Source organism: Heterodontus francisci, chromosome 14, assembly GCF_036365525.1.
Source record: "Heterodontus francisci isolate sHetFra1 chromosome 14, sHetFra1.hap1, whole genome shotgun sequence".
NCBI lineage: Eukaryota > Metazoa > Chordata > Chondrichthyes > Heterodontiformes > Heterodontidae > Heterodontus > Heterodontus francisci.
In genome coordinates, this window is record NC_090384.1 from 65965438 (window position 1) to 65992876 (window position 27439).

At 40.8% G+C, this 27439-nt stretch overlaps 1 protein-coding gene across 2 annotated transcripts in view; it reads right to left on the reverse strand.

The window, feature by feature from the left end:
• sbf2 (SET binding factor 2) overlaps positions 1-27439 on the reverse strand; it is a 743327-nt gene that overhangs the window by 108741 nt on the left and 607147 nt on the right. For both annotated transcript variants that reach the window (XM_068046388.1, XM_068046387.1), the window contains exons 21-25: positions 24650-24723; positions 18795-18990; positions 16953-17080; positions 11788-11963; positions 8158-8306 (exon numbers count right to left, since the gene is read on the reverse strand). In XM_068046388.1, the coding sequence (XP_067902489.1) occupies positions 8158-8306; positions 11788-11963; positions 16953-17080; positions 18795-18990; positions 24650-24723 (723 nt within the window). The remainder of the gene's footprint in view (positions 1-8157; positions 8307-11787; positions 11964-16952; positions 17081-18794; positions 18991-24649; positions 24724-27439) is intronic.

Genomic DNA, 27439 nt, shown 5'->3' on the forward strand with positions numbered 1-27439 from the left:
ACCCTCAGTGCTTCCTCCAAGTGGTGTTCAACATGGAGGAGTACTGACTCATCAGCTGAGGGAGTGCGGTAGGTGGCAATCAGTAGGAGGTTACCTTGCCCATGTTTGACCTGATGCCATGAGACTTCATGGGGTCCGGAGTCAATGTTGAGGACTCCCAGGGCAACTCCCTCCCTACTGTATACCACTGTGCCACCACCTCTGCTGGGTCTGTCCTGCCGGTGGGACAGGACATACCCGGGGATGGTGATGGCAGTGTCTGGGACATTGTATGAATCAGTGAGAATGACTATGTCAGGCTGTTGCTTAACTAGTCTGTGGGACAGCTCTCCCAACTTTGGCACAAGCCCCCAGATGTTAGCAAGGAGGACTTTGCAGGGTAAACAGGGCTGGGTTTGCCGTTGTCGTTTCCATTGCCTAGGTCGATGCCGGGTGGTCCGTCCGGTTTCATTCCTTTTTATTGACTTCGTAGCGGTTAGGTACAACTGAGTGGCTTGCTAGGCCATTTCAGAGGGGATGTAAGAGTTAACCACATTGCTGTGGGTCTGGAGTCACATGTATGCCAGACCAGGTAAGGACAGCAAATTTCCTTCCCTCAAGGACATTAGTGAACCAGATGGGTTTTTACAACAATCGACAATGGCCATCATTAGACTAGCTTTTAATTCCAGATTTATTAATTAAATTCAAATTCCACCTTCTGCTGTGGTGGGATTGGAACCCATGTCCCCAGAGAAATACCCTGGGTCTCTGGGTTACTGGTCTTTCAGGGTCGTAAGTCTTTGGAACTCTCTTCCTCAAAAGGCGGTGGAAGCAGAGTCTGTGAATATATTTAAAGCAGAGGTAGATAGATTCTTGATAAGCAAGGGAGTGAAAGGTTATCGGGGTGGTGGTAATGTGGAGTAATCAGTTCAGCCATGAATTTATTGAATGGCGGAGCAGGCTCAAGGGGCTGAGTGGCCTACTCCTGCTCCTAATTCATATGTTTGTATACTTAAAATTACAGACATGTAAACATACATCTTTTGTATCATTCAATTACTAAATTTATCTAAAATGTATAAATCTTGTTATATTAATGATTTTGGTACAGAAATACTCCTGTAGCCCTTGAAGGATTCATCAAGTACCAGTAAAACACAGCCTGAGAAACGCACAGCTGTGCCATTGGCCGTTGTCACTGAGGCCTTCTAGCTGCTACTGAAGATTATCTAGGGGTAGAAATTTTCTGAAAAATATTTCTTAATGGTTGCATCATGACTCCATGAGCCTGCCTACCCATTGGGATTTGAGTCCAAATCCTAACACCAGTTTTCTTTAGGTGCTCCTCCACTGGGGTGCTTAAAAGTTGCTGCAGTGCTTTCTCATGCCTCACTGCATGGCAACACTGGGCCTGCAGTTACTCTAAATTCATTGGGGAAGCTCCAGAAACTTCCAGGGTAATGTGGTAGGGCATGAAATATGATTTAAATCAGCATTTCCCAGGTGCAACAAAGGGGAAATCTATCCTCATATAAATTGTGTTCCAGTTTAAAAGAACAAGATTTGGTTGTATCATGTCCCCAAATCTTTACAAACCATAAGTAATTTACCTTCCTTTGCATAGCACAAAAAGAAATATGCATAAAAGTAGTGTGATAGAATTCATCTCTTTATTTGCAGTAATTTTAAAAACTAGCAAAAAATGCAAGCTAATTAGCAAACTCTAAGATAGGAAGACTAAGTAAACTAAGAAAAAGTGAAATATCATTTGCACACACATAGAGCTACTGTTTTTGGCAATTAATAATAATTTCCTGGACCCAAAAGTGGAAAGAGTAACTGTAGGAACAGTGATAGGCCTGATGTGTACCTTCTCTAAATAAATACAATACGATTTAGTAACTTATTCCATTTAGCAAAGATCTACATAGCATCTGAAGAAAGCAGGATGGCTATAAGCATTTTTGCTCACCGATTTACCTTTTAACATGAATCTGTTCCATCATAAAGTTAACCTAATCACAGCATCATAGAATGGCTACAGCACAGAAGGCAGTCACTGGCTCATGTCTCTGCTGGCTCGCAGCAAGAGCAACTCAGCTAGTTCCACTTCCTGGCCCTTTTCCTGCAGCCCAGCAAATTTTTCTCTCTTCAGGTGCTTATCCAATTACTTTGTGAAAGCCATAATTGAATCTGTCTCCACTAAACTCTCAAGCAGTGCATTCCAGATTCTAACCACTTGTTGCATATAAGTTTTTCCTCATGTCACCTTATTTATTTTGCCATTCATCTTACATCGGTGCCCTCTAGTTATCAACCCTTCCACCAATGAGAACAGTTTCTTTCCAATTATTCTGTCTAGACTCCCTCATAACTTGGAGCACCTCCACCAAATCTCCTCTCAACCTTTCCTTCTCTAGGGAGAACAACCCCAGCTTCTCCAAGCTATCCATGTAACTGAAGTCCCTCATCCCTGGAACCTTAAATCTGCACCTTTCTAAAGCCTTCATATCCTTCCTAAAGTGTGGTACCAGAATTGGACACAATACTCCAGTCGAGGCTAAACCAGTGTTTTATAAAGGCTCACCATAACTTCCTTGCTTTTGTACTTTATGGCTCTATTTGTAAAACCCAGGATTGCGTACGCCCTTTAAAACACTTTCTCAACCTGCCTTGCCACCTTCAACAATTTGTGCACATATACCTATATATCAGTTTCTGCACCCCCTTTGGAATTGCACCCTTTACTTTATTTTGCCTCTCCTCGTTCTTCCTATCAAAAAGCATCACTTCACAGCATTAAATTTGATCTGCCACCATGTCTATGTACTCTTGAAGTCTCCTTGTAGATCACAATATTTGTGAGTTTCGTCTCATCTGCAAATTTTGAAATTGTGCCCTGTACACCCAAGTTCTATTAATTATATATCAAGAAAAGCAGTGGTCCTGGTAACAACCTCTGGGGAAGCCCAATAACTGTTCACTACTACACTCCGTTTCCTGTCACTCAGCCGACTTTGTATCCATCCTGTTACTGTCCCTTTTATTTCACGGTCTTCAACTTTGCTGGCGTGTCTATTATGTGGCAGCTCATCAAGCACCTTTGGGAGTCCATGGACACTGATCCAGGATGATTCTGATGGAATTAAGATTCTCAAAAAAAAACAGTAAATTGTTCATTTTGGGAGGTGAGGAAAAGAATTTCTGTATTGAGGCTAAATTTTACTGTATCAGGAAGTTATTTTTGGCTTGTCAAACAATGAAGGTTTCCAAAATACAGGACCCAACACAGTGAATTAATATCTTGTAATATTCATGGTTTGATATTTAACCGAGTAGATTTGCTCTTGGGCTTAGTTCAAAATGCTCTTTTCAACTCTTTGAAGCTGAAAATATATTCCAAAGGCTAGTAGTTAGATCGATTAAAAATGGACCAGTGATTGTGTACTTTCTCAGAGACTCAAGCAGTTCTGGAACTTGGTTACAATGGACTTGATTTTGTGCTCGTTGGTGACCAGAAGGAAAAATAAAGAGGGTAAGAAAGTGGGATTAAGAGAGGGAGATAAAAGTGATGAAGTAAAAGTTTAAAACATTATTTAAATTCTTTAATTTTTAAAATCTCTAACAATAATTAAAATCTGAAAGAATGAGACTCCAGAGGCTGAATTGTATTCTCCCACTGCGAGCGAAGAAAATGGGGCCTGCACACATGGGCTGCGTGATGACTAGAACTGGACACAATACTTTAGCTGGGGCTGAATCAGAGCTTTATAAAGGTTCACCACAAGTTCCTTGCTTTTATACTCTATGCCTCTATTTATGAAGTCCAAAATCACATATGCTTTGCTAACCACTCTCTCAATACATCCTGGCACTTTCAAAGATCGATGCACATGGAACCCCCAGGTCCCTCTGTTCCTGTACACTCCTTAGAACTGCGCCATTATTGCCTCACCCTATCCCTTCAGCCAACATTCATCTCCTCACACTTGTCTGTATTAAGTTCCATCTTACACTTGTCTTCCCATTCTGCCAGCCTATCTATATCCTGTGACAGGCAATTCATACCATCCTCACTGTTTGCCACTCCTCAGAGTTTGGTATCATCAGCAAATTTTGAAATTCTACTCCGCATTCCAAGATTCAGGTCATTTATATATAGCTAAAAAAACACTGGTCCCAGCACCGACTCTTGTCTACTATCCTCCAGTCTGAAAAGCAACCTTTTACCCATGACTCGCTGTTTCCTGTCCTTAATCCAATTTTTTTATCCATTTGGACACTGACCCTCCTATTCCATGAGCCTCAATTTTGTCAACCAGTCTTTTATAAAGTACTTTATCAAACACTTTCTTAAAATCCATATAGACAACATCCATCACATTCCCATCATCAACCTCCTCCGTCACTTCATCAAAAAATTCAATTAGTTTAGTCAAGCAGGATCTGCCATTTACAAATCTGCGCTGGCTATTCTTAATTAACTCAAACCTCTCCAACTGCCTGTTGATTGTTCCCCTGATCATTGTTTCTGAAACCTTACCCACCATTGTTATTTTTACTGCAAAATCCAGACCATTATCTCCTTCACCTCCTGCTACAACAAGCAGCATTGTCTGGCTCAAAAAAAAACAAAAGTCAGGTCTTTCTGGTGTTGCAAGATTTCTATTGCTCTATTTGAACTTCTTTGATGGAAAAACAATGGCCCAACATTTCTTGTGGCAGAGCAATGAACATAAAATCACAGAATCATAGAATGGTTACAGCAGAGAGGAGGAGGCCACTTGACCTGTCATGTCCGTGCCGGCCCTCTGCAACAGCAACTCAGGTAGTTCCACTCTCCAGTCCTTTCCCTGTAGCCCTGAAAATTTTTCTCTTCAGATAATTATTCAGTTCCCTTTTGAAAGCCACAATTGAATTTTCCTCCATCACATTCTCAGGCAGTGCATTCCAGATCCTATCCACTTGCTGCACAACAGCTCATGTCGCCTTTGGTTCTTTAGCCACTCACCTTATATTGGTACCCTCTGATTCTCGACCTTCCCGCTAATGGGAACAGTTTCTCCCTATTTACTCTGTCTAGACCCCTCATGAACTTTAACACCTCCATCAAATATCCTCTCAACCTTCTCTTCTCTAAGAAGAACAATCCCAGCTTCTCCAATCTATCCTCGTAACTGAAATCCCTCATCCCTGGAATGATTCTTGTAAATCTTTTCTGCACCCTCTCTAATGCCTTTACATCCTTTCTAAGTGTGATGCCCAGAATTGTACACTTCAGTTGAGACCAAACCAGTGATCTATAAAGGCTTATCATACCTCATGCTTTTGTACTCTGTGCCTCTATTTATGAAGCCCAGGATCCTGTATGCTTTATTAATTGCTTTCTCACCCTGCCTGCCACCTTCAACGATTTCTGCACATATAACGCCAGCTCCCTCTGCTCCTGTACCCCTTTTAGAATTGTATCCTTTATTTTATATTGCCTCTCCTCATTCATTTAGGGCGGCACAGTGGCGCAGTGGTTAGCACCGCAGCCTCACAGCTCCAGGGACCCGGGTTCGATTCCGGGTACTGCCTGTGTGGAGTTTGCAAGTTCTCCCTGTGTCTGCGTGGGTTTTCTCCGGGTGCTCCGGTTTCCTCCCACAAGCCAAAAGACTTGCAGGTTGATAGGTAAATTGGCCATTATAAATTGTCACTAGTATAGGTAGGTGGTAGGGAAATATAGGGACAGGTGGGGATGTTTGGTAGGAATATGGGATTAGTGTAGGATTAGTATAAATGGGTGGTTGATGTTCGGCACAGACTCGGTGGGCCGAAGGGCCTGTTTCAGTGCTGTATCTCTAATCTAATCTAATCTAATTCTTCCTCCCAAATGTTTCTCTTTACATTTTTCTGTATTAAATTTCATCTGCCATGTGTCCACCCATCCCATAGGCCTGTTCATGTCCTCTTGAAGAACAGCACGCACTGTTAGTCACACTTGCCCTTGCTTGTTTAATGTCAATGATACTTTGCACTGCATGTTGCTGGAATTGGGAGATGGAAACGGATTGGATCCAAGTGAACATGGCAAGCAAATGTGTATATCCTTAATCAATCAGATTCAAGCAGTCAAATTAACAGCACAAGGACTGAGAAGTATAAGTTTGAATGGTAAATTCAATGTACATAAAGAGAAATAAAGGGAAGGAAAAAAAGATTGGATTAAGAGATAAAGGAAAAAGGGACAGAAAGAAAAGGTTAATAACAGCGAGATACCGTTTTCGTGAAGCTAACAGTGGAATATTGCAACTCTGACAGAAACTTTTCGGTTTCTGTGTTTAATCACCCTTCTACCTTTGCCTGAAGTTGCTGTGGAATGTGCACATAAATAGCAGCAAACACTATTAGCATCACTGTTATTTTGACAGCAAATTTTGAGCCATTAATTTTAACTAGAAAAACAGTGCCTCTGATAATTTACAACTCATTGCCCTCCCCACCCCACCTCCCCCAACCACTGTGATGAAATTGCAGAGGCTCTTCCTTGCCGAGAGCTTCCAAGGCTGATAATCTGTCCCCCATCTCTCCCAACCTTGATCCTGTTCCCACTCCCTCTATTCCTCTCCATTTACCTCCGCTGCCTCTCTCTGATCATCGGTTTGTCTTTTTTCTCCCTCTCCTTCCTGTTCCTTCCCTCCACTGCCATCTGGGTCCATTTAATCCTTCACCCCATCCAATCATCTTGCAAGACCTAAACACTGCTCTTGGTTTTGCTTCTCAAAAAGAATACAATGAGGATTTTCCTATTATTCAAGTGGGTAAGTGGAACTGATGGGGGATTATGAGAGATGGGAGATTTAAGGTTATGTCTGCTTGAACCAAATTCCTCCAAATCTACCCCATTAAACCCTTTTAACTTTTTAAACACCTCAATCAGATCACCCCTCAATCTCCTATACTCAAGGGAATACAAACCAAGTTTGTGCAATCTGTCCTGATAATTTAACTCTTTAAGCTCCGTTATCATTCTGGTGAATTTGTATTGCAACACCTCCAAAGCCAATATATCCTTCCTAAGGTGCAGTGTCCAAATTGAAAGCAGTACTCCAGATGCAATGTGATCAAAGCTCTATTGAACTGAAGCTTAACTTCCTCCTCTTTCTAATCCAGCCTCCATAAAGGCCATAATTCCATTAGCCTTTTTGAATGCTTTTTGTACCAGTCTTCTGGCTTTTAATGATTTGTGCACTTGGACTCCAAAATCTCTTTGCTCTTCTATAGTTCTTAGTTTTTCACCATTTAGAATATACTCCAATTTATCTTTCTTGGGTCCAAAGTAGATGACCTCACATTTCCCCACATTGAACTCAGCTTGCCATACTTTACCCACTAACTTATATATTATGAAAGTGCTTCCATGGATGTGTTTTTTTTTTAACAAGGGTCACATAGGTCTTGTTTGAAAACAATCTTTACTGGAAGTCACATGCCTTAAGCTCAATAAACAACAGAAACCTTGGTGACTTGGGGAAGACGTTTACAGAGACATGACATGTCAAGATTTATGATGGTCAGGAGGTTTTGCTTTTGGGATATTGTTTTGACTTTCTGGTTGGGGTGTGGTCTGTTTTGAATTAGTTGGAGGTCAGCCTGCCAAGAGAGAAACACCTAACTCATCTCTTTCTTCACTTCTCTGAAAAGCCTTGAGAGTTCAGTGTTTGTGAGAGCTAAAACTTTGATGCCGCATTTCTCCCGAGACGCTCCTAGAAGGCCTGCCAGATTAATTCTCAATGCCGTCTGAAAAGAACTGCTCCAGAAAAGATCCCAGTGACCCGTCTACGTGTTCTTGGATGCCAGACTGTATGCCATTTTAGGACACATCATATCTCATCCATTTTCTTCAAGAATTAACAAGTCCTTGGCCAAAGTATTCTATTTTTTCTTGGAAAAGACCTCTGTAGAGAGACTTCCTTTACTGGATAAGTCTTGTTTTATTAGAAACTAATAATTTTGTTGTTTATTAAAGAAATCTGGTTGATGTATTTTATTCTGGGATAAAGAATAGAGTATACGATTGACCATATTGGTAACTGGATAAACATTTAAATATATGTTGTGACCTGTGGAGAAGTGGAACTAGAAAAGACGGTGCACTCCTCTTGCCTCGGTCGTAACAATATCCGAACATACCTGAAACATCATCCTCCTCATTCCAGCCCGATCGATTGCCTCTTTCATCTATTGTCAAAACAACTGGTTTCTTTTTCACTGTATACTGACGGCCTATGGTCATTTTTCCAGCCTTCTTCGCACTTTTTACAATATTCTTGGAAAGGGTGCTAGAAATCATTTTAGAAAGCATTAGTAAGTATATTTTGAAACACTCAGTTTTTTTCTAGTTCTGGAACAAATATCATCTTTGAAAAATCTCGAGCCAGACCTCAAGAACTTAAAAGTATTCAGTAGGAAATAGTTCATTTCATCATAATTTCATATGGCAGAGATTTTTATATCATCGTTAGCCACGGGTGAGGTACCGGAAGACTGGAGGATAGCTAATGTGCCTTTATTTAAGAAGGGCAGCAGGGATAAGCCAGAGAACTACAGGCCCGTGAGCCTTACATCAGTGGTGGGAAAGTTATTGGAAGGGATTCTGAGAGACAGGATTTATATGCATTTGGAAAGGCAAGGTCTGATTAGGGATAGTCAGCATGGCTTTGTGCGTGGGAAATCATGTCTCACGAATTTGACTGAGTTTTCTGAGGAGGTGACCAAGAGGATTGACGAGGGCAGGGCGATGGACGTTGTCTATTTGGACTTTAGCAAGGCCTTTGACAAGGTCCCACATGGTAGGTTGGCCCAGAAGGTTCGAACACATGGGATCCAGGGTGAGCTAGCCTATTGGATACAAAATTGGCTTGGTGATAGGAGGCAGAGGGTGGTAGTGGAGGATTGTTTTTCAGATTGGAGGCCAGTGACCAGTCGTGTGCCGCAGGAATTGGTGCTGGGCCCTCTGTTTGTCATATATATTAATTCTTTTGGGCCTCCTTATCTCGAGAGACAATGGATACGTGCCTGGAGGTGGTCAGTGGTTTGTGAAGCAGCGCCTGGAGTGGCTATAAAGGCCAATTCTGGAGTGACAGGCTCTTCCACAGGTGCTGCAGAGAAATTTGTTTGTTGGGGCTGTTGCACAGTTGGCTCTCCCCTTGCGCCTCTGTCTTTTTTCCTGCCAACTACTAAGTCTCTTCGACTCGCCACAATTTAGCCCTGTCTTTATGGCTGCCCGCCAGCTCTGGCGAATGCTGGCAACTGACTCCCACGACTTGTGATCAATGTCACACGATTTCATGTCACGTTTGCAGACGTCTTTATAACGGAGACATGGACGGCCGGTGGGTCTGATACCAGTGGCGAGCTCGCTGTACAATGTGTCTTTGGGGATCCTGCCATCTTCCATGCGGCTCACATGGCCAAGCTTGGATGTGAATGTAGGGGGAATGATTAGTAAGTTTGCAGATGACACCAAAATTGGTGGTATAGTGAACAGTGAAGAAGGTTGTCTAAGGTTACAAAAGGATATAGATAAACTGGGAAAGTAGGCAAGGGATTGGCAAATGGAATTTAATGCAGACAAGTGCGAAGTGATGCATTTTGGGAAGTAAAACCAGGGCAGGACATATACAGTGAATGGCAGGGCCCTGGGGAGTGTTGTTGAGCAGAGAGACCTTGGGGTGCAAGTAAAGAGTTCCCTGTAAGTGGCAACACAGGTAGACAGGGTGGTAAAGGCGGCATATGGCATGCTTGTCTTCATCGGCCGAGGCATTGAGTACAAGAGTTGGGACGTCATGTTACAATTGGTTAGGCCGCACTTGGAGTACTGTGTGCAGTTCTGGTCGCCGCACTACAGGAAAGATGTGGTTAAGCAAGAGAGGGTGCAGAAAAGATTCACAAGGATGTTGCCTGGTTTGGAGGGCTTGAGTTATAAAGAGAGATTGGATAGGATGGGTCTGTTTTCCCTGGAGCGAAGGAGGCCGAGAGGGAACATGATAGAGGTATATAAAATTATGAGAGGCATAGATAGGGTAGATAGCCAGAGTCTGTTTCCCATGGTAGCGGTGACTAAAACTAGAGGGTATCGATTTAAGGTGAGAGGGAGGAGGTTTAAAGGGGATCAAAGGGGTAAATTTTTCACACAAAGAATAGTGGGTATCTGGAATGAGCTACCAGAGGTGGTGGTGGAGGCAGGAACAGTAGCAACATTTAAGAGGCATCTGGACAGGTACTTGAATGAGAAAGGCATACAGGGATGTGGAATTAATGCAGGCAGGTGGGATTAGTATAGATAGGCATTATGTTCGACATGGACGCGGTGGGCTGAAGGGCCTGTTTCTACGCTGTACGACTCTATGACTGATATCTAATTTTGGATGTTGTTCATTGCAATAAAAACTAATTCAGCACACACTTCCTACATCCATACAAATAAGGCAATTGCCTATAAAACTAAAGCAGAAATTTCTTCTGAGTACTGAATACTTCAAATAGCTTTCGTTCTTCTATAAACACAAGACATGCAAAAGTTTGTTGGCACTTCGGATTTTACCTCCAGCGGTGCCACTTTCACACCAGAAAGGTAAGAGTCTGAGTTATTGACTTTTCTATGACAAATATCAATACGATTCTGTGGTTGCTAAGGTAGAAACAGATTTAAAGTAAGATGGTCTAAGTTAGTTTACCAATTTATTTCCCTGCCTCAGCACTACACAGCAGTCTATTCTATGCACTCAGTCAAGAAAAGTCATAACTGAGGTAAGAATGTTTGTGAAATACAAAATAAATGCAAGAATTTTTTTAGCCAGCTTCAGAAGTTTGCACTGCTCTAAATAGGAGCAGATGCTAATCAGGAATTGTAGGCTGTACTGGAAAATAATTCTCAAAATGTTAACAAAATTTATCATCACTAATTAATTTAAAAATGGATTTAATAGAGTCTTTCTACATTTCAACACACTGGCACTCGTTTTATTATTCTTACCAAGCCCTTGGGATTACAAAACTCTTAATAAAAAACACTATGGTTATTATTGTCAAACAGATTATTTCAAATATATGTGGTTTCAATTTATTTTTGCAAACATGCATTTATTGAAAACACTGACAGTCTCTCTGGTTATCACATATCTTTTTCTGCTTTCCCCCTTCTTTTTCAGTCACCCAGCAACTCCCAGGTTTCTGCAAAGTTGCTTTTATGCTGACCACTGGCAGTCTAATACAAGTGGAACAGTGACAAGCCTGGTTTTTATTGTTTTTCCTCTTCTGGGCAAGCACGTCTCCACTTGGCTTGCCACAGTAGTACAGCCAAGATTTTGAACCCTGCAGAATTACAGATCTGACCTGCATCCTACAGTTTGATCATGAGCTTGCATGTTGTAATACACTATTTTTGTAACTTTATTAAAATTTATCCAATCACTTACAACTATGGTCTGGCAATACTTTAATGCAGGACTCAACTGCTATACTGAGAATCAATTATGTATTATATAGATCTTCAGCTTAGAATGAGAATAGTTTTGTAATTTCTCTCATTCTCACTTGTTTTAAATTGCTATAGTTTACAAACATAATGCAGAAATGTAGTACAATAGCTCCCATTTCTAAGTGTGGAAGAACAAAGCGACTATCTCCTTACCACCATATTATATATCCCCATATAAAATTATGCTTAGTATTAAATCTATGTTAATGCTAACAGCAAAATCCTTGAGGCCTTAATTATTACTGAGAGGTCTCATAATTCATCTACTTTCTTACGCTTACCGAAAAGAAGTGTTTTTTTCCTTCTGTTTTGGCAGAATTATCTGTGGTGCATTCTGACCTGCAGCAAAGGCAAAAGTGCTGAAGACTGACTGTGGATACCGAAACTTGACTATGTGCTTCTTGAAGATCTCCACCATCTCAGAGTTCACTTCTTCATCAAATGCTACTTTAATTATCTGAAACAGTAATAGGAAAAGTACTTTGCTGCTCTGGTGCTAGACTATTCATAATAGTTAGGCAGGAAAAAAAAAGCTGGGCACCATTTTGCAAAAAATTATCAAAACACCAAAGGACAAGGAGCAATCTAGAGTAAAAATATGTAAATGGCGAAGGGCCAACTTCAGTGGGTTGAGAATGGATCTCTCCCAGTTAATTTGAAATCAAAGGGCTGGATTTTGTTCTCCTCCAGGCGTCGGGTTCTGTGACGGTGTGGGGGGGGGTCTGAAGATGACTCTGGAGAAGGCCCACCATGGACCACGACGCCAGGAGGGCCCAGCCCGGCCCTCCCGGCAGCGGCAAGGCACAGTGATGGCCTCCCTGCCGCTGGACGACGGGACCACAATTTTAATATACAAATCAATTAAAATAATTAATTTAAATAAACTTAGGTCGCCTCCTGATGGCCTGCCGTGATCTTCTCTCTGGCAGCTGGCACTACCACATCTTCGGATCCCCGTCTGGGGAAACAAGGCACCACACTGGTGTGTGTGTGGGGGGAGGTAAGTTTATCAGTGCGGGGAAGGGGGAAACGGGGTCAAATTAACATCATGGGTGTAGGGGATGGTGGAAAGGGTTGCAGTTTAAAGTTTCTGCAGTTTGGCCGGGGGGTGGGGGGGGGGGGTGGTGGGATGGAAGGTCAGATGGTAAAGGTAGGTGTTTGGGTGGTGGGGGGGGGGGGCGGGTGGGAGAGAAAGGAGGACAAATAATTAATTTAATTGCTATTGAGGTGGGGGAGGGGAAAAAGAAATGTATTCGTTTAATTTAGTGCATACATTTAAATATGCCGGTAGGGCTAACAGCCTTTTGAAAATGGCATCAGCGCCTACACACATGCAGCTAACACCATTGCCGGAAACGGCCCTGTGCAGGCATAAAATTCAGCCCAAAGATTCACAGGCAAAACTGCAATCGAACATGGGGCTTCCTTTAAAGAGGACATGGTACAAGTACAGCCGAGGCACTTTCCCATGAGGGGAAATTGCAGGGTAACAACAGCCAGAGCTCTCCGGAAGACAAAAGAGATAAAAACTAAGAAGAAGAAGAAAAAAGGGGTGTATGACAGATGTCAGATTGTTAATATAAATGAGAACCAGGCTGAATATAGAAAGTTTGGAGCAGAATTGATAATAGAAATAAGAGGGGAAAAGAGTGAGTATGAGAAGAGACTGACATCTAACATAAAAGGGAACCCAAAGTCTTCTATAGACATATACATAGTGAAAGGGTAGTTAGAGGAAGTTGGGGACGATTAGCGACCTTCCAAAGGACATTTGATAAAGTGTCATATAACCGGCTTAACAGCAAAGCTGAAGCACGTGGAATAAAAGGAAAAGTGGCAGCATGGATACGAAGTTGGCTGAGTGACGGTAAACAGTAAGGTGAACGTTTGTTTTTTGGATTGGAGGAAGGGGTGTTTGTCAATTGTGTATTAATTGTGTTGAAGAACATAAGAAATAGGAGCAAGAGTAGACCATAAGGCCCTTAAGCATGCTCGACGTTCAATATGATCATGGCTGATCTTCTGCCTTAACTTCACTTTCCTGCCTGCTCCCCATATCCATTGATTCCCTCAGGTCTATCTCAGCCTTAAATATATTCAACAACGAAGCATCTACAACCCTCTGCAGTAGAGAATTTCAAAGATTCACAACCCTTTGAGAGAAGAAGTTTCTCCTCGTCTCAGTCCTAAATGATCAGCTCCTTAGCCTGTGTTCTAGATTCTCCAGCCGAGGGAAGCAACCTCTCAGCGTCTACCCTGTCAAGCCCCTTCAGAATCTTGTATGTTTGAATGAGATCATCTCTCATTCCTCTAAACTCCAGAGCATAGGCTCAATTTACTCAGCCTCTCATCACAGGACAACACTGTCATAGAGTCATAGAGAGATACAGCACTGAAACAGGCCCTTCGGCCCACCAAGTCTGTGCCGACCATCAACCACCCATTTATACTAATCCTACATTAATCCCATATTCTCTACCACATCCCCACCTTCCCTCAATTCTCCAACCACCTACCTACACTAGGGGCAATTTACAATGGCCAATTTACCTATCATCCCAGGAACCAAACTAGTGAACCTTCGTTGTACAACCTCCAAGGCAAGTATATAGAAACCAAAACTGTGCACAGTATCCCAGGTGTGGTCTCATCAAAGTCCTGTACAATTGTAGAAAGACTTCCTTACTCTTGTACTCCAATCCCCTCATAATAAAGGTCAACATGCCATTTCCTTTCCTAATTGCTTGCTGCACCTGCATGCTAACTTTCTGTGTTTATTGTGCAAGTACACCCAAGTCCCTCTGAACATCAAGTTTCATGCCTTTTATAAAATATTCTGCTTTTCTTCTTTTACTCCCAAAGTGAATAACCTCACACCTTCCCACATTATACTCCATCTGCCACCTTGTTGCCTACTCGCTTAGCCTGTCTATATCTCTTTGCGTCCTCCTCATGGCTTACATTCCCACCTTACTTTGTATCACCAGCAAACTTAGACACATTACTCTCGGTCTCTTCATATAAATCATTAATATAGATTGTAAATAGCTGAGACCCCAGCACTGATCTTTGTGGCACTCCACTAGTCATTGCCTGCCAGCTTGAAAATGCCCCTTTTATCCCTACTCTTTGCTTCTTGCCCTTTAACCAATCCTCTATGCATTATAATATATTACCCACAACTTCATGAGCCCTTATCTTGTGTATTAACCATTTGTGTGGCACCTAACTGAATGCCTTTTGGAAATCCAAGTACACCACATCTACTGGTTCTCCTTTATCTAACCTACTAGTTACATCCTTAAAAAACTGTAATAAATTTGTCAAATATGATTCCTCTTTCGCAAAACCATGTTGACTTTGTCTGATCATACTATGATTTTCTAAGTCCATTGTTAAGAATTCCTTAATAATACATTCCAGCAGTTTCTCAACGAATGATGTCAGACTAACTGGCCTGCAGTTACCTGCAAGTGGTGGGCATTAACTTGGGATTCACTTGTGCCCCTACAAATAAACACAGACTTAAGCTATGGTTATTGGGGTTAGGAGGTGCTTCCTTGTAATATTCAACTCTGTGAATAAATGCTTATAGAAGTGTGGAAAGATGGGCTCAAGTTCTATCCTTCACCAACTGGCTTTCTGGCATAAAACGATGTTCTCCAGGGGTAGGTATTGGGACTCCTGCTTTTCTTGATCTATATTAATGACATGGACCTAGGTGTGACATAAAACTTGGAAGCATTGTGAACTGTGAGGAGGGTAGTGATAGACTTCAAGAGGACACAGACAGGTTGGTGGAATGGGCGGATCAGTGCCAGATGCAATTTAATACAGAGAAGTGTAAAGTGATAAATTTTGGTCGGAAGAACGAGGAGAGGCAATATAAATTGAAGTGTACAATTCTAAAGGGGGTGCAGGAACAGAGAGATATGGGGGTGTACGTGCACAAATTGCTGAAGGCGGCAGGGCAAGTTGACAAAGTAGTTAAAAAGGCAGACTGGATCATGAGCTTTACTCATAGGGCTGGATTTTATGTTGCCACCGCCGAGTACAGTGGTGGCTGTAAAAGATGGTGGCCTGCACATGTGGGTTTTACTCCACTGTGATCGTGATCTTATAAGCGGCAGCTCTTTAACATGGCCGGGGCGGGCTAGCCGTCCCCGGCAACGGCAGAGAGGATTGGTTAAAGGGCAAGCCCTTAGAAGAAACTTTAATTTTTAAAGGAACCGAAGTGTTAAAATTTAATATACACATTACATTACATTTTCACTCCCCTCACCCACATCCACACCCCCAAGGAATAATCGAGTCATTAATAGCCCATTTCTCCCCCAAAAAATTTTGATTCAGATCGCGACTTCCCCCCCCCCCCGACCTTTAATAACTTTAACCCTCAACCCCTTCCCACCAACCCCCTCCATCAATCCAAAGAGTTTGACCCCGCTCCCCACCTCTCGCACTGAGAAACTTACCTCCTCCCCACTTCTCCACAGTTGTTGCACCTCGTTTTCCCAGACGGGGATTCAAAGGCGCAGCAGTGCCGGCCGCCGGGATGAAGATTGCAGCAGTACTTCAGGAAGCGATGGGAACGTCATTAATGCAGGTGAGTTAATTTATCTGAATATTCAAGTCCGGGTCCCGACGCCGAGTGGCGGGGGGGCCGCCACGAGGCCTCGTCACTGCTGGCAAGCTCAGGACAGGCCCTGCTGGTGTCAAGGTCAGTGGCGGGCCTCATCCGGGGAAATTTTTATGCCCCCCCACCCCCCGCCAGGGATCCCGACGTCAAGGCCGCTATAAAATCCAGTCCATAGAGTACTAAAGCAAGGAAGTAATGTTGAATCTTTGTAGAACAACGTTTCAACCTCAACTGGAGTATTTTGTCCAGTTCTGGACACCTCACTTTGGGAAGGATGTGAAGGCTTAAGCGAAGGTGCAGAAAAGATTTACTAGAATAGTTCCAGGGGTGAGAGACTTCAATTACGTGAATAAATTGGAGAAGCTGTGTTGTTCTTTTCAAAGAGAAGGTTGACAGGAGATTTAGTAGAGGTTTTCAAAATCATGAGGGGTCTAGACAGAGTAGATAGAGAGAAATTGTTCCCCTTGTCAGAAGGGTTGAGAACCTGAAGATACAGATTTAATGTGATTAGCAAGAGTTAAAGGTGACATGAGGAATGATTTTTTTTACCCAGCAAGTTGTTATGGTCTGAAATGCACTGCCTGAAAGGGTGTTAACAGCAGATTCACATGTGGCTTTCAAAAGGGAATTGGATAAGCGCCTGAAGAGAGAAAACATTTGAGGGGCTATGGGGAAAGGGACAGGGAGTGGGACTAACTAAATTGCTCTTGCAGAGCGTTGGTATAGACTGAACAGGCCAAATAGCCTCTTTCTTAGCTGTAACCATTTTATGAATTAGTCTAAAACAAATCTGTGGACAATGTATACCTGAAAGGTTGCTGATCGAATCTGTAGTCCTTCTTGCATATTTTGTTGGAGCTGGTTTTGTATGCTGATCTTTTTTTCCTTTGTCATTGATGCAATGGGAAAACTCCGAACTACTGTTTGCTCACCCACTGTATAAAATATATAAATGAAACAGCTTTTAATGAACACATTAGAAACTCTGAATTTACATACCTTCACCTTAGTAAATATATTTTAGTATCCCCTCCAAAACAATAAAAAAAAATCAAAACTAATAATTTGTTATTTTGTTGCATGTCAGTTGGTAGCATGCTCGCCTTCCCAGTCAGAACTTGCGAGTACAAGTCCTACTCTAGAATTTTAGCGCAAAAAATCAAGGGGCTGAATTTTACAGCCCCTCTCCCACCCGACATCAGAGGTCGTGGGGGCAGGGGGCAGAAAATGCCTCCAGCAGAGTCCCGCCATGAGCCTCAACACTAGGAAGGCCCGGTCTGATATTGCTGGCAGCGGTGAGGCCTCGTAGCGGATACCCCGCCACTCGGTGACGGGAGACAAATTTAAATAAATGTAATTAATGAATAAATGGCCTACACGCTCCCGCCGTCTGTTCCCGAGCAATATTGGTGCCGGTGGCTGGCACTCCAGCGCCTTCGGGTCCCGGTCCAGGGATCCGCGGCGGAACACTGGTTGTGGGGGGGATGAGGATAGGTAAGTTTTGCAGTGCGGGAGGGGGGCGAGAGATCAAACTCATCCGATTGGTTTAGCGGATGGAGGAACGGGGTAAAGATGAAAGTTTATGAACTTTGGGGGTGAAAGGGCAGGTGAAGTGTTTTGGGGGCGGGACGAGGGCAAGTAGTTAATTACATGGTTATGGTGGGGTGGGAAAGGAGCAAATTAAATTTTTTTCCAACATTTCTCTTAAAAAATTTAAATTAAATGGAAGGGCTCGAAGCCTTTTAAAAATGGCGGCTGTGCCTGCGTAAAGCTGGGTGGGGGGCCTGACATGGCCAGTTAAATGAGCCGCCGTGTTTAATAGTGCGGCGGCTCCGTGACGTGCGGTCCACCCTGTTCACGTCCACCGCCGAAAATCCAGCCCAAGGTTGACACTCCAGTGCAGTACTGGGGCAGTCCTCCACTGTCAGAGGTGCCGTCTTTCAGCCATGTTTCCTACTTGACAACTGTGACTGCACTTCAAATGTACTTTATTAGCTGTAAAGCACTTTGGGATATCCTGAGCTCGTGTAAGGCGCTATATAAATGCAAGTCCTTTTTTCCTTTTTAGTCTTTCCTTTGTTTTTTAAAACATGAATTTGAAGTGACTTTATTCCAGAGCCGCTGCGTTTAATATTGCAGCGGCTCCACGAAGTGTGGCCCGCGTGTGCTGGCTGCCATTGTTTACCAATCGGTGGCAGCAACATAAATTTCAGCCCCATGTGTGTAGTATGAAAGCTTTCAGTTAGTTATTTTGTCATATAGCAATAATGTCAATAAGATAATTGTCTCTACCAATTTTTAAACTGTAAAATTAGATATTTCTATACCAAACAAACAAGGTAAAATTAGAAAAACTAATTTATAAGTGGTGGGACACCAGAAGACAATTCAACATATGACATGAAGTAACATTTAATGCACAACTCCAAAGGATCATTGAGGTGGATCTTCCTAAAATTCTTCTGTCCTTCAATTGTTAATCTACAATTGCAAAAGCATCCCACTCAAGAAATTTGGTGAAAATTTTCCAAGTTTTTTTAAACCTACTGGCTAAAAACAGCATGGCGTCATAAATTCCTCACTTCCTAATTAGGTACATATGCTTAATTCTTAATGTTATAACTGTAAAGTATTTTTAAAAAATCCTACCCAAGGGATCATGTGGTGTGCCCTTGAAAATAATTCTGTATGTGGTTAGAAATAAGGCCCCCTCTGCAGGCAGAATGTGTGGTCCACCGAGTGTTCCTCCTGATGCCTCCTCTCGACCATCTGGGTCCAGAATAACACGCAATCCCTCACCAACAAACTCTTCACCAGGTAATAAAGCTGGCCGCAGAATCTTGGGCTATAAAAGTATTGGAAAAATAAACTGCAACAAGTATATAAATAACATACTTCAAGAGACCATATCCTTTTTGTTGATTTACACAGGATCACAAAGAAATATTTGCTTCTGGTTAGTAATGTATTTTTGTTTAATACATTTGGTTACAATTAAAGAGTTTTCTGTAGCTCAAGAAAACTACATTTATAATCAAAGCACCAATTTGATGATAAACATTAATACACAACTTTTACCAGGAAAATTGTACAGTATAATGAACCAACAACAGAGATATGCTTCCCTTAGTAAATATAGGAAATGTTCACCCTTTTAAGCAAGAAGTTTGATACGAATTGTAGCAGTACCTACTCAGCACTCCTTGGCTATAGGTCCTCAGCACCAGGTTGATTCGCCAATTCTGCCACAGTGTACCGTACAGACTTCTACACAACCTGGTCAGGTTACCCAGGTGGAAATGCTTTATGGTCCAAGTAGTAGCTGGTGAGCAATTCTTGGTATTTCAGGCTTCCTTTTTAGGTCAATGTCCAGCCCAGTTAGCAACTAGTGACCTGAGTCTTTAGGTTTTCACAGAAACTTTAAAAAAAATTTAGTTTTCTTCACAATTACATGTAGGATTAAATCTGTTGATCCAAGCAACCATTTCACCACTATTTCACTTCCTTGCTCAAATTAATGTTTAAATTTTGTTCTTAAAAATAAAACCCAAGTTTATCTCATTTCATTTAATTTTTCATTTTTGCTTTTTTTTTTTAATGGAACTCTACTCTCTTTCACCTTTTCTTTTCATTTGAGTGCTTGTTTTATTACTTCTATCTTTTTCCGCCACATTCTGCTCCATCTTTTACTTTTGATTTGTAATTACAGATTAATTTTTTCCATATAAATCTCATTTTTGTTATTGATCGAGAGTATTCATCCTTTCTTCTTTCATCAGGCTTTCTGCAAAACCATATACAACTTTGCATTTCCAGCCTTTCCCCTCACACAGAAAGCACGGCTTTTCAACACTTCACTGCTATTTTACATCTGTGATCTGGGATACAGTTCAATGCAAGACCTTTATTCAGTTTTAGATTTTTAATAAATGCCTTGTTTTGAAAGTGGGGCTGAGTGAGTATGTAACTGTACTACTTCTTTTCCATTCGGACAGCTGAAGTCTTGGAGATATTTCATTTTCAATTGGTTGTGTATTTTCTAGGGACTACTCATAAAATTTAGCAGCATAACTTAGTTCTCTAAGTTTTACGTTGATACCTTCAACAGTTGCATAACGAGGCTGAAGAGTGACTGCATCAGCAGATCTACAAAAATATCTTGCTCTAACTATCTAGATATTTGTGATTCGAATGAAACTAGGACTAACTTTGGATCAGCATTTATTAGTCCTGTGATCTAATCTCATCTGCCTATGAAGTGTCTCTCATTATAATTAAACCACTCTGTCTGTTTAGGTTTAATTCTTCCATTGCATTGCAGGACTAGGTTGAATTTGCAACATTCAATCTTGCAGGCTAGTTATACAGTAGAGATTAATTTTAGTAGGTACATATACATAGTAATTTGTTGCTCGGTTGAAATAGATTTGTCCTAGTTAAGATTCCCCTTCCCACCAACATATGAATGATCATACGCTTCTATTTACCACATATACGTAATTAAGCACTGGTAATTTTTTAAGTCACTCCTGAGAACTTTGCATAGATCTGTTGCAACAGTTTGGAATTAGCCGTCATCCATGATCTAAATGGTAGTATGCAGGGTTCTTGTGGATGAAGATCACTTTGGCTAATCTTTTATAGCCGACAGTTGCCAGGACCTTCTGATGTATAAATTCCACCACATTTAGGATATCAGTTTGAAACATTAATATTTCCATAACATATTCCATAATGTTCACACGTACCATTTCTGATGATTTCACCACTTTATTAACGTTGCACCAAACTCAATAGAAGTTTTTTTTAGATCTGCAGTGTTAATTGAAGTGACTTGTAAACATGTTCCCTAAAGTCTTTTAAAATACAGGCCAATTGAAAGTTCTTAGGATCCATTCAATGGCTTTTATGTTAACTTTACTACAAATTGTGTTAACTGAAGACTCAGTAACTCTCGTCCATCAGGTCCAACAGATATGATATACACATAAAGATAAAAAGGGAGCTCCATTTCACTAGCTGAGAAGCATTTCTGTCACTATTAAGATTTCATGCATAATTGTTTTGGTATGCAACTGAGGCAACAAGTTCTTCAAATGTGATAGTTTCTGCAACATGATTAATTTCTCAAAATCTTGATGATTCTAGTTTGTTTAGTTCCGTTTACAATAGATTTGCAAAATACACAACCATTATATTGGCCTTTCTGTAAAGAATTGGGCCCTGGGAAAATTCCACCAGGCTGTTGCAGCTGCCTCCAAACTGACCATGTAGTCTTACAAGTTTTCCAACACTTTCTGCTCCGTAACTGCATTCTTGGTAAGTTTGCAAGTTCCTAGCAGCCCACGAACTGGAACATGCCAAGTAATGTCTAGTAACTCATCCAAAATTGCATCTGGATCCAGTGAACTCCCACTACTGTTTTGGAGGAAAACAATCAGTCTCCTAAAAGTGAGAAAAAGTTTCCACTTAATGGCATGGGATTTGGATTGTGGACTAGTATTTGGGCTACACGAAATTGAAATACTATGTCAATCTCCCTTGCGTGTATGATGTTTACAGGGAAGCTGTTGTTTGTTCCATTAATATTCCATGGACTAGCTGCTGCTCTGGCTCTGGTCAAATGTTGTAGGTAACCTTCTTCAGTCATAGATAAGTTTTAGGCTTCCAAATAGCCAGAGTTCTACTGAACAGCCCCAGATAGGATTGCAGCAAAGCTCCGACTTTACTGCTGTATTTTTAAGTTCTCTTGTTGTTCTTGTATAGCGCAATATTCAGACTAGTCTTTCTGAACTGATCTGCTTCTCTGTAGTCATATCCTTGGACTTTCATTTTCTCAGCCATTTCTCTCCAGTCTTTGATATCCATTTTGAACATCATTAGCTATTTCCATCATTTGGTTATCTCCTACCATTATTGAATTAGTGGTCCTTACTGGTTTAGCCACATCCTGTTGCATATAGGTTAATCTCACTACAAAGCCACTTTAAATTGCTCTAACTTCTTTCTTCACAGCTACTTACTAAATATTTCCACCTCTTAATAGATCTAGCAGCTTTAGCTTCACTTTCCACAATCCTAATTCCATACTTTATCAACTCTCTTTTAGTTTTCAATTTCTGACCTCAGTCAGCATTTTTTCTTCCATGCTATGTTGGCTCTCTTTCAGGCGCTAAAATTTTATTTACACTGGCTTTAACAGTTAATTCACATTCCAGCTGAATTTTAATCCTTGTAAATTTCAGGGAAACAACTTCTGTGTCTTTTGTACAGTTCATGTTAGAAGTAAGGGGAATAAAATAAAGTACTCATTGACCATAATTGTTATATATTCCAGTCAACATAACAGATTAATTTGAGCTTCTGCATCAGTTTCCAAGTCTTGCCATTTTTGAGGACAGAATTTTAATATCAAGTATCAGTTTTTTGAAACACATGCAAGTACCTGAGATAATATGGATATGGGAATAGTGTGGGAAAAAGGCATTGAAGTGGATGATCAGCCATGATCGTATTGAATGGCAGAGCAGGCTCTATGGGCTGAATGGCCTACTCCTGCTCCTATGTTCCTCTGATTCATAATGTGCTTCCTCAGTTATGGATATTCTGCACAACTTTCTTTTTTGCATAGCAAATCCCAACTCCGCTATCTTAAGGCAGCAGGCTGTATTAGCAACTCAAATGGATACTCTATTGCAAGAAGCCATGTCATCTCTCCTTTAAAAAACTTCTTTAAAATGGCAAACTACTTTCCCTTTAAAACAGTTTTAAAGTGGAATAACAGTACCAAGGTACCAGACCACTCATTAACTTGTTTCTCTTCTCTCTACCTGGCCTGCACTGCTGTAATTCATCCTTCTTAGGAAAACCTGAATATGGATGACAGTTGAGAATGTAATTTAAACTCAAGACACCTAATAAGGAGTCCAATCCTCCAGAATGCTTTTCTGCTCAGATTCTCTCCCATGTTGCCTTATTTACTGAAATGTTAAAGCACGTTCGAAAAAAAAAATCAGGACTATCTCTTGCATTGAGGTTATAGATCTGAGCTGAGCTTTTCTTTTGTCTTTCTTCATGTTCATTTTTAATTTCAGTTGCCTTGATTTTTGCATTGCAATGTCCACTATTTTTCTGCCACTCACTCATCAAAGCTTTTCCGCACAATTTCAGGCTACAGCTTGGCTTTCTAGTCTTTGCCAGGTTAGGCATAGGCTCATAATACTCCACAACAAAGCAGCGTTACATATGCTAGTGGGTACTGCCCCATTATTGAATTTTAATAAGTCCTCCAATTTTTGTTTAAAAGGGAAAAGTATGCTACCATTTTAATTGCATTTATTTTGAAGAAAGGTGCTATACTGTGGTTATACATGAGACTATGAATACAATGGAGCCGTATTAAACTCAATTTTTCAATGCCAAAATAGCTACCTTAAAGACATATTTTTAAAAAAATGTCTGGAAAAGCTTTTTTGTTGGTAGAAGAAACAGATGAGCCCTAAGGTGATGCAATGCGTTACTTTGATGTGAGTTATGCTATTGTGTCATAAAACCAAAAATAGTTTTGCAAGTATCTGATTTCATCAGATTTTCCCAGATATCCACCAAATAACAATTCAAATCATTAGGTTGCAACATTACTAGCGTAATTAGCAGTTCATTCAGCCAATATTATAATATGAATTACTTTTAAAATGTGGTAAAGATATCCAATGGCAATTTTTGGGACACTGCATCATTGATACCTGAGCAAAGAGAGAACTAATTTTCAACAGGCCCACAAAACTGCAATTTAAAGCAGTATTTGGTCACTTTTCTAATATAATATTTACCAATTGTTGGTGTATGAAGGCATAAAAAAGAGCATGCTCAACCACTGATTTGATTTTAGGTTAAAAAATGTAATTTTAAATAGGATTCATGTCACAGAATTACTTTAATATATTTGAAATTGCAATAAATAATTTTAGATTGAAACAGTTCACAGGTAAGAAAGATTTGATCATAAAAAAGTGGATTTAATATAGCCTACAGCAACAAATCAAAAATTCCACTGGTCTGGTACCCTGATATTTGGACCATGACCAGCAGAAGATATTCTTTTGCAGTCCAACAGACCATTTGGTGCTGTAGCGATTAATGAAAAGTGCAGATTACCCTCGGGCCCTATTTACTTGCACCAATCTGAAAGGAAAGAAGAAAGCAAAGAATAAGGAAGTTTAAGCACAAGGACAAAATAAAACTACTGTAATTATGAAAGAAACAAAAATAAAGGAGCTAGTGAAATAAGGAGAACAAAATTAAAATCTAATAGGAAGTAGAGAAGGAAAACAAAAGTCCATGATCCAGATAGCCAAAGAAAGGAAATCTTCCATTATTACTACAGCATAAACTAAGCTGTATCCAGAGTTACTTTTGGTAAACTTATTTTTTGGTTTACGCTCCTTCCAAGTAAGCAGTGTAGGGATAATAACATGCTATCTGAAAGGAGTATTTGTATTTACCTTCTGTATTGGTGGAAGCCTCCTGCTTTCCCGATGAACAGCCTCAAGTGTCTCAATATGCATTGCCACAATTCCTTAAATAAATAATAAATCCCTTGGTCAGTTGAAGCACTTGTACAACTAAAACTATTAACGCATTTGCTATTTTTGAAAATTAATTATGAAATTATAACAAAACACATTCTAAAACATAGCTCCTGCAGAGCTCTTTTCTTCTGGACTAACTGATCATTTTTATATGCTTTGAAATCTAGATTGTTGCTATTGCAAAAGATTTATGAAAACTATGGTGGTTAGTACAGTAGAATTGCATGGAGCCTGTTTGAAGTGTCACTACAATCTGACATTAAAACCTGATCACTGCGAATTTGTGTAATTTCCTGGGGAAAACTTAGCACTACCTACCTGCTGCATTCCTGACCTGGTGCAGACTATTTCCCAAATAATAGCAATAAAATGAATGATAGGAGAACAGAAAAATAAAACTATTTTTGTCCCTACTTTCCCCATTTCAGGGCCTCTCTTATTGTTGCTCTAGCTGCCACATTTCCTCTTCAGGAATAGTCTGAGGAATAAATCTTTCAACTTTTTCTTAAGTGCCGCAGTATAATTGTCTGACCAGGTCCTACATTTCTGCTGGTTTCAAGTGATCCTGTCAGTTTTTGCTTCTCTACTGACATTTAGAAGATGTATCATAGCCATTCACATAATTCAGAAGTCAAAGAAGCAAATAACCTAACCAGAAACAGCAGAAAGAACAAGAGAAACCACATGAAAACAGCAAAGATGTGAGAGTGAACTCTGTGTTATATATAAAACAAACACCAACCATAGATTTAAAATGGTTTGTGAATTGAAAGATGAGAATGCATAGTGAAAAGAGTAAAATCTATTCCACTCCTACAATATTTTCTTAGGAAATTTACCAATATTCATCAGTTAATCTGTTCCATTGAAGATGACTGGAAGCAATAGCTACACAGATCCAAATGAGGTTCTGCTGTCTTTTTTCAGTTGTGGGCTCTAAGTCAACAGATCAAAATCTTTTGGTCAAACCACTGCTTCACGCAGTCAAATCATGACTTCCATAGACATGCGTTTCCTCTTTAATTAAGTTATCCATCAAAATTACTACATGTTAACTGTCCGTTGCTGCCATAAACAACATGGCTGAAAGACGGCATCATTATCATTAACTCCATCTTGACACGTAATTCTGAGAATGAAGCAAATGACAGTCTAGAAATTTCACAGCGAGTTGCACTGCTTTTATGCCAAAAGGAAATAAATTGCTCCCACTCATGTCCTAGAAAGGTACTTACACTAGAACTTTCTAAGTCATCTGCATATTGACTGAAGTAACGACGGACATAAAATGAGCTTAAAGTAGAAGTAATCTGCTGGAATATATGGAAATTAGATTGCAGACTTTAAAAAGAACATAAGAAACAGGAGCTGAATGACTGACATATGAAGAGAAATTGGGTCCATTAGGCTTGTATTCGCTAGAGTTTAGAAGAATGAGAGGAGATCTCATAGAAACCCACAAAATTCTAACAGGACTGGACAGACTAGATGCAGGAAGGATATTTCCGATGGCGGGGGAGTCCAGGACCAGGGATCACAGTCTAAGGATAAGGGGTAAGCCATTTAGGACTGAGATGAGGAGGGGTTTCTTCACCCAGAACCTGTGGAATTCTCTACCACAGAAAGCAGTTGAGGCCAAATCATTAAATATATTCAAGAAAGAGTTAGATATAGTTCTTAGGGCTAAAGGGATCAAGGGATATGGGGAGAAAGCGGGAACAGGGTACTGAGTATGGATTATCAGCCATGATCGTATTGAATGGCGGTGCAGGCTCGAAGGGCCAAATGGCCCAATCCTTCTCCTATTTTTCTATGTTTCTAAGTAGACCATTTAGCCCTTCAAGCCTCCTCTGCCATTCAGGAAGATCATGGCTAATTTTCTACCTCAACTCCACCTTCCCACACTATTCCCATATCCCTTAATACGCAAAAACCTAGCGACCTTTGTCTTGAATATATTCGACTGAGCATCCACAGCTCTCTGGGGCTGGAAGTTCCAAAGATTCACAACCCTTTGAATGAAGGAATTTCTCATCTCAATCCTAAATGGCCAACCCCTTATTCTGAAACTGTGATCCCCAGTTCTAGATTCCCCAGCCAGAGGAAACATCTTCTCTATTTTGTGAAGCCCCTTAAGAATGTTACATGTTTCAATTAGATCACCATTCATTCTTCTAAACTACAGGGAATTATAGGCCTAGTCTACTCAATCTCTTTCATAGGACAATCCCCTCATCCCTGGAACCAGCCTAGTGAACCGTCATTGTACTCCCTCTGGGGCAAGTATGTCCTTCCTTAGGTAAGGAGACCACGCCTACACACACTACTCCAGATGTGGCCTCATCAATGCCTTGCATAATTGTAATACGACTTCTTTACTCTTATACTCTAATCCCTTTGTAGCAAAAGCCAACACACTATGCAAGTTAATTCAGGATGAGGATTTCAGCAGCAAGCAAATAAAGAACAGGGCATGCCTTAGTCAGTTGACTGTCAGCTAGCTTGACTACAAAAACAAGAAATGCTGGATTCACTCAGCAGGTCTGGCAGCATCTGTGGAAAGAGAAGCAGAGTTAACGTTTCGGGTCAGTGACCCTTCTTCGGAACTCCAAAGGGTTTCGAAGAAGGGTCACTGACCCGAAACGTTAACTCTGCTTCTCTTTCCACAGATGCTGCCAGACCTGCTGAGTGAATCCAGCATTT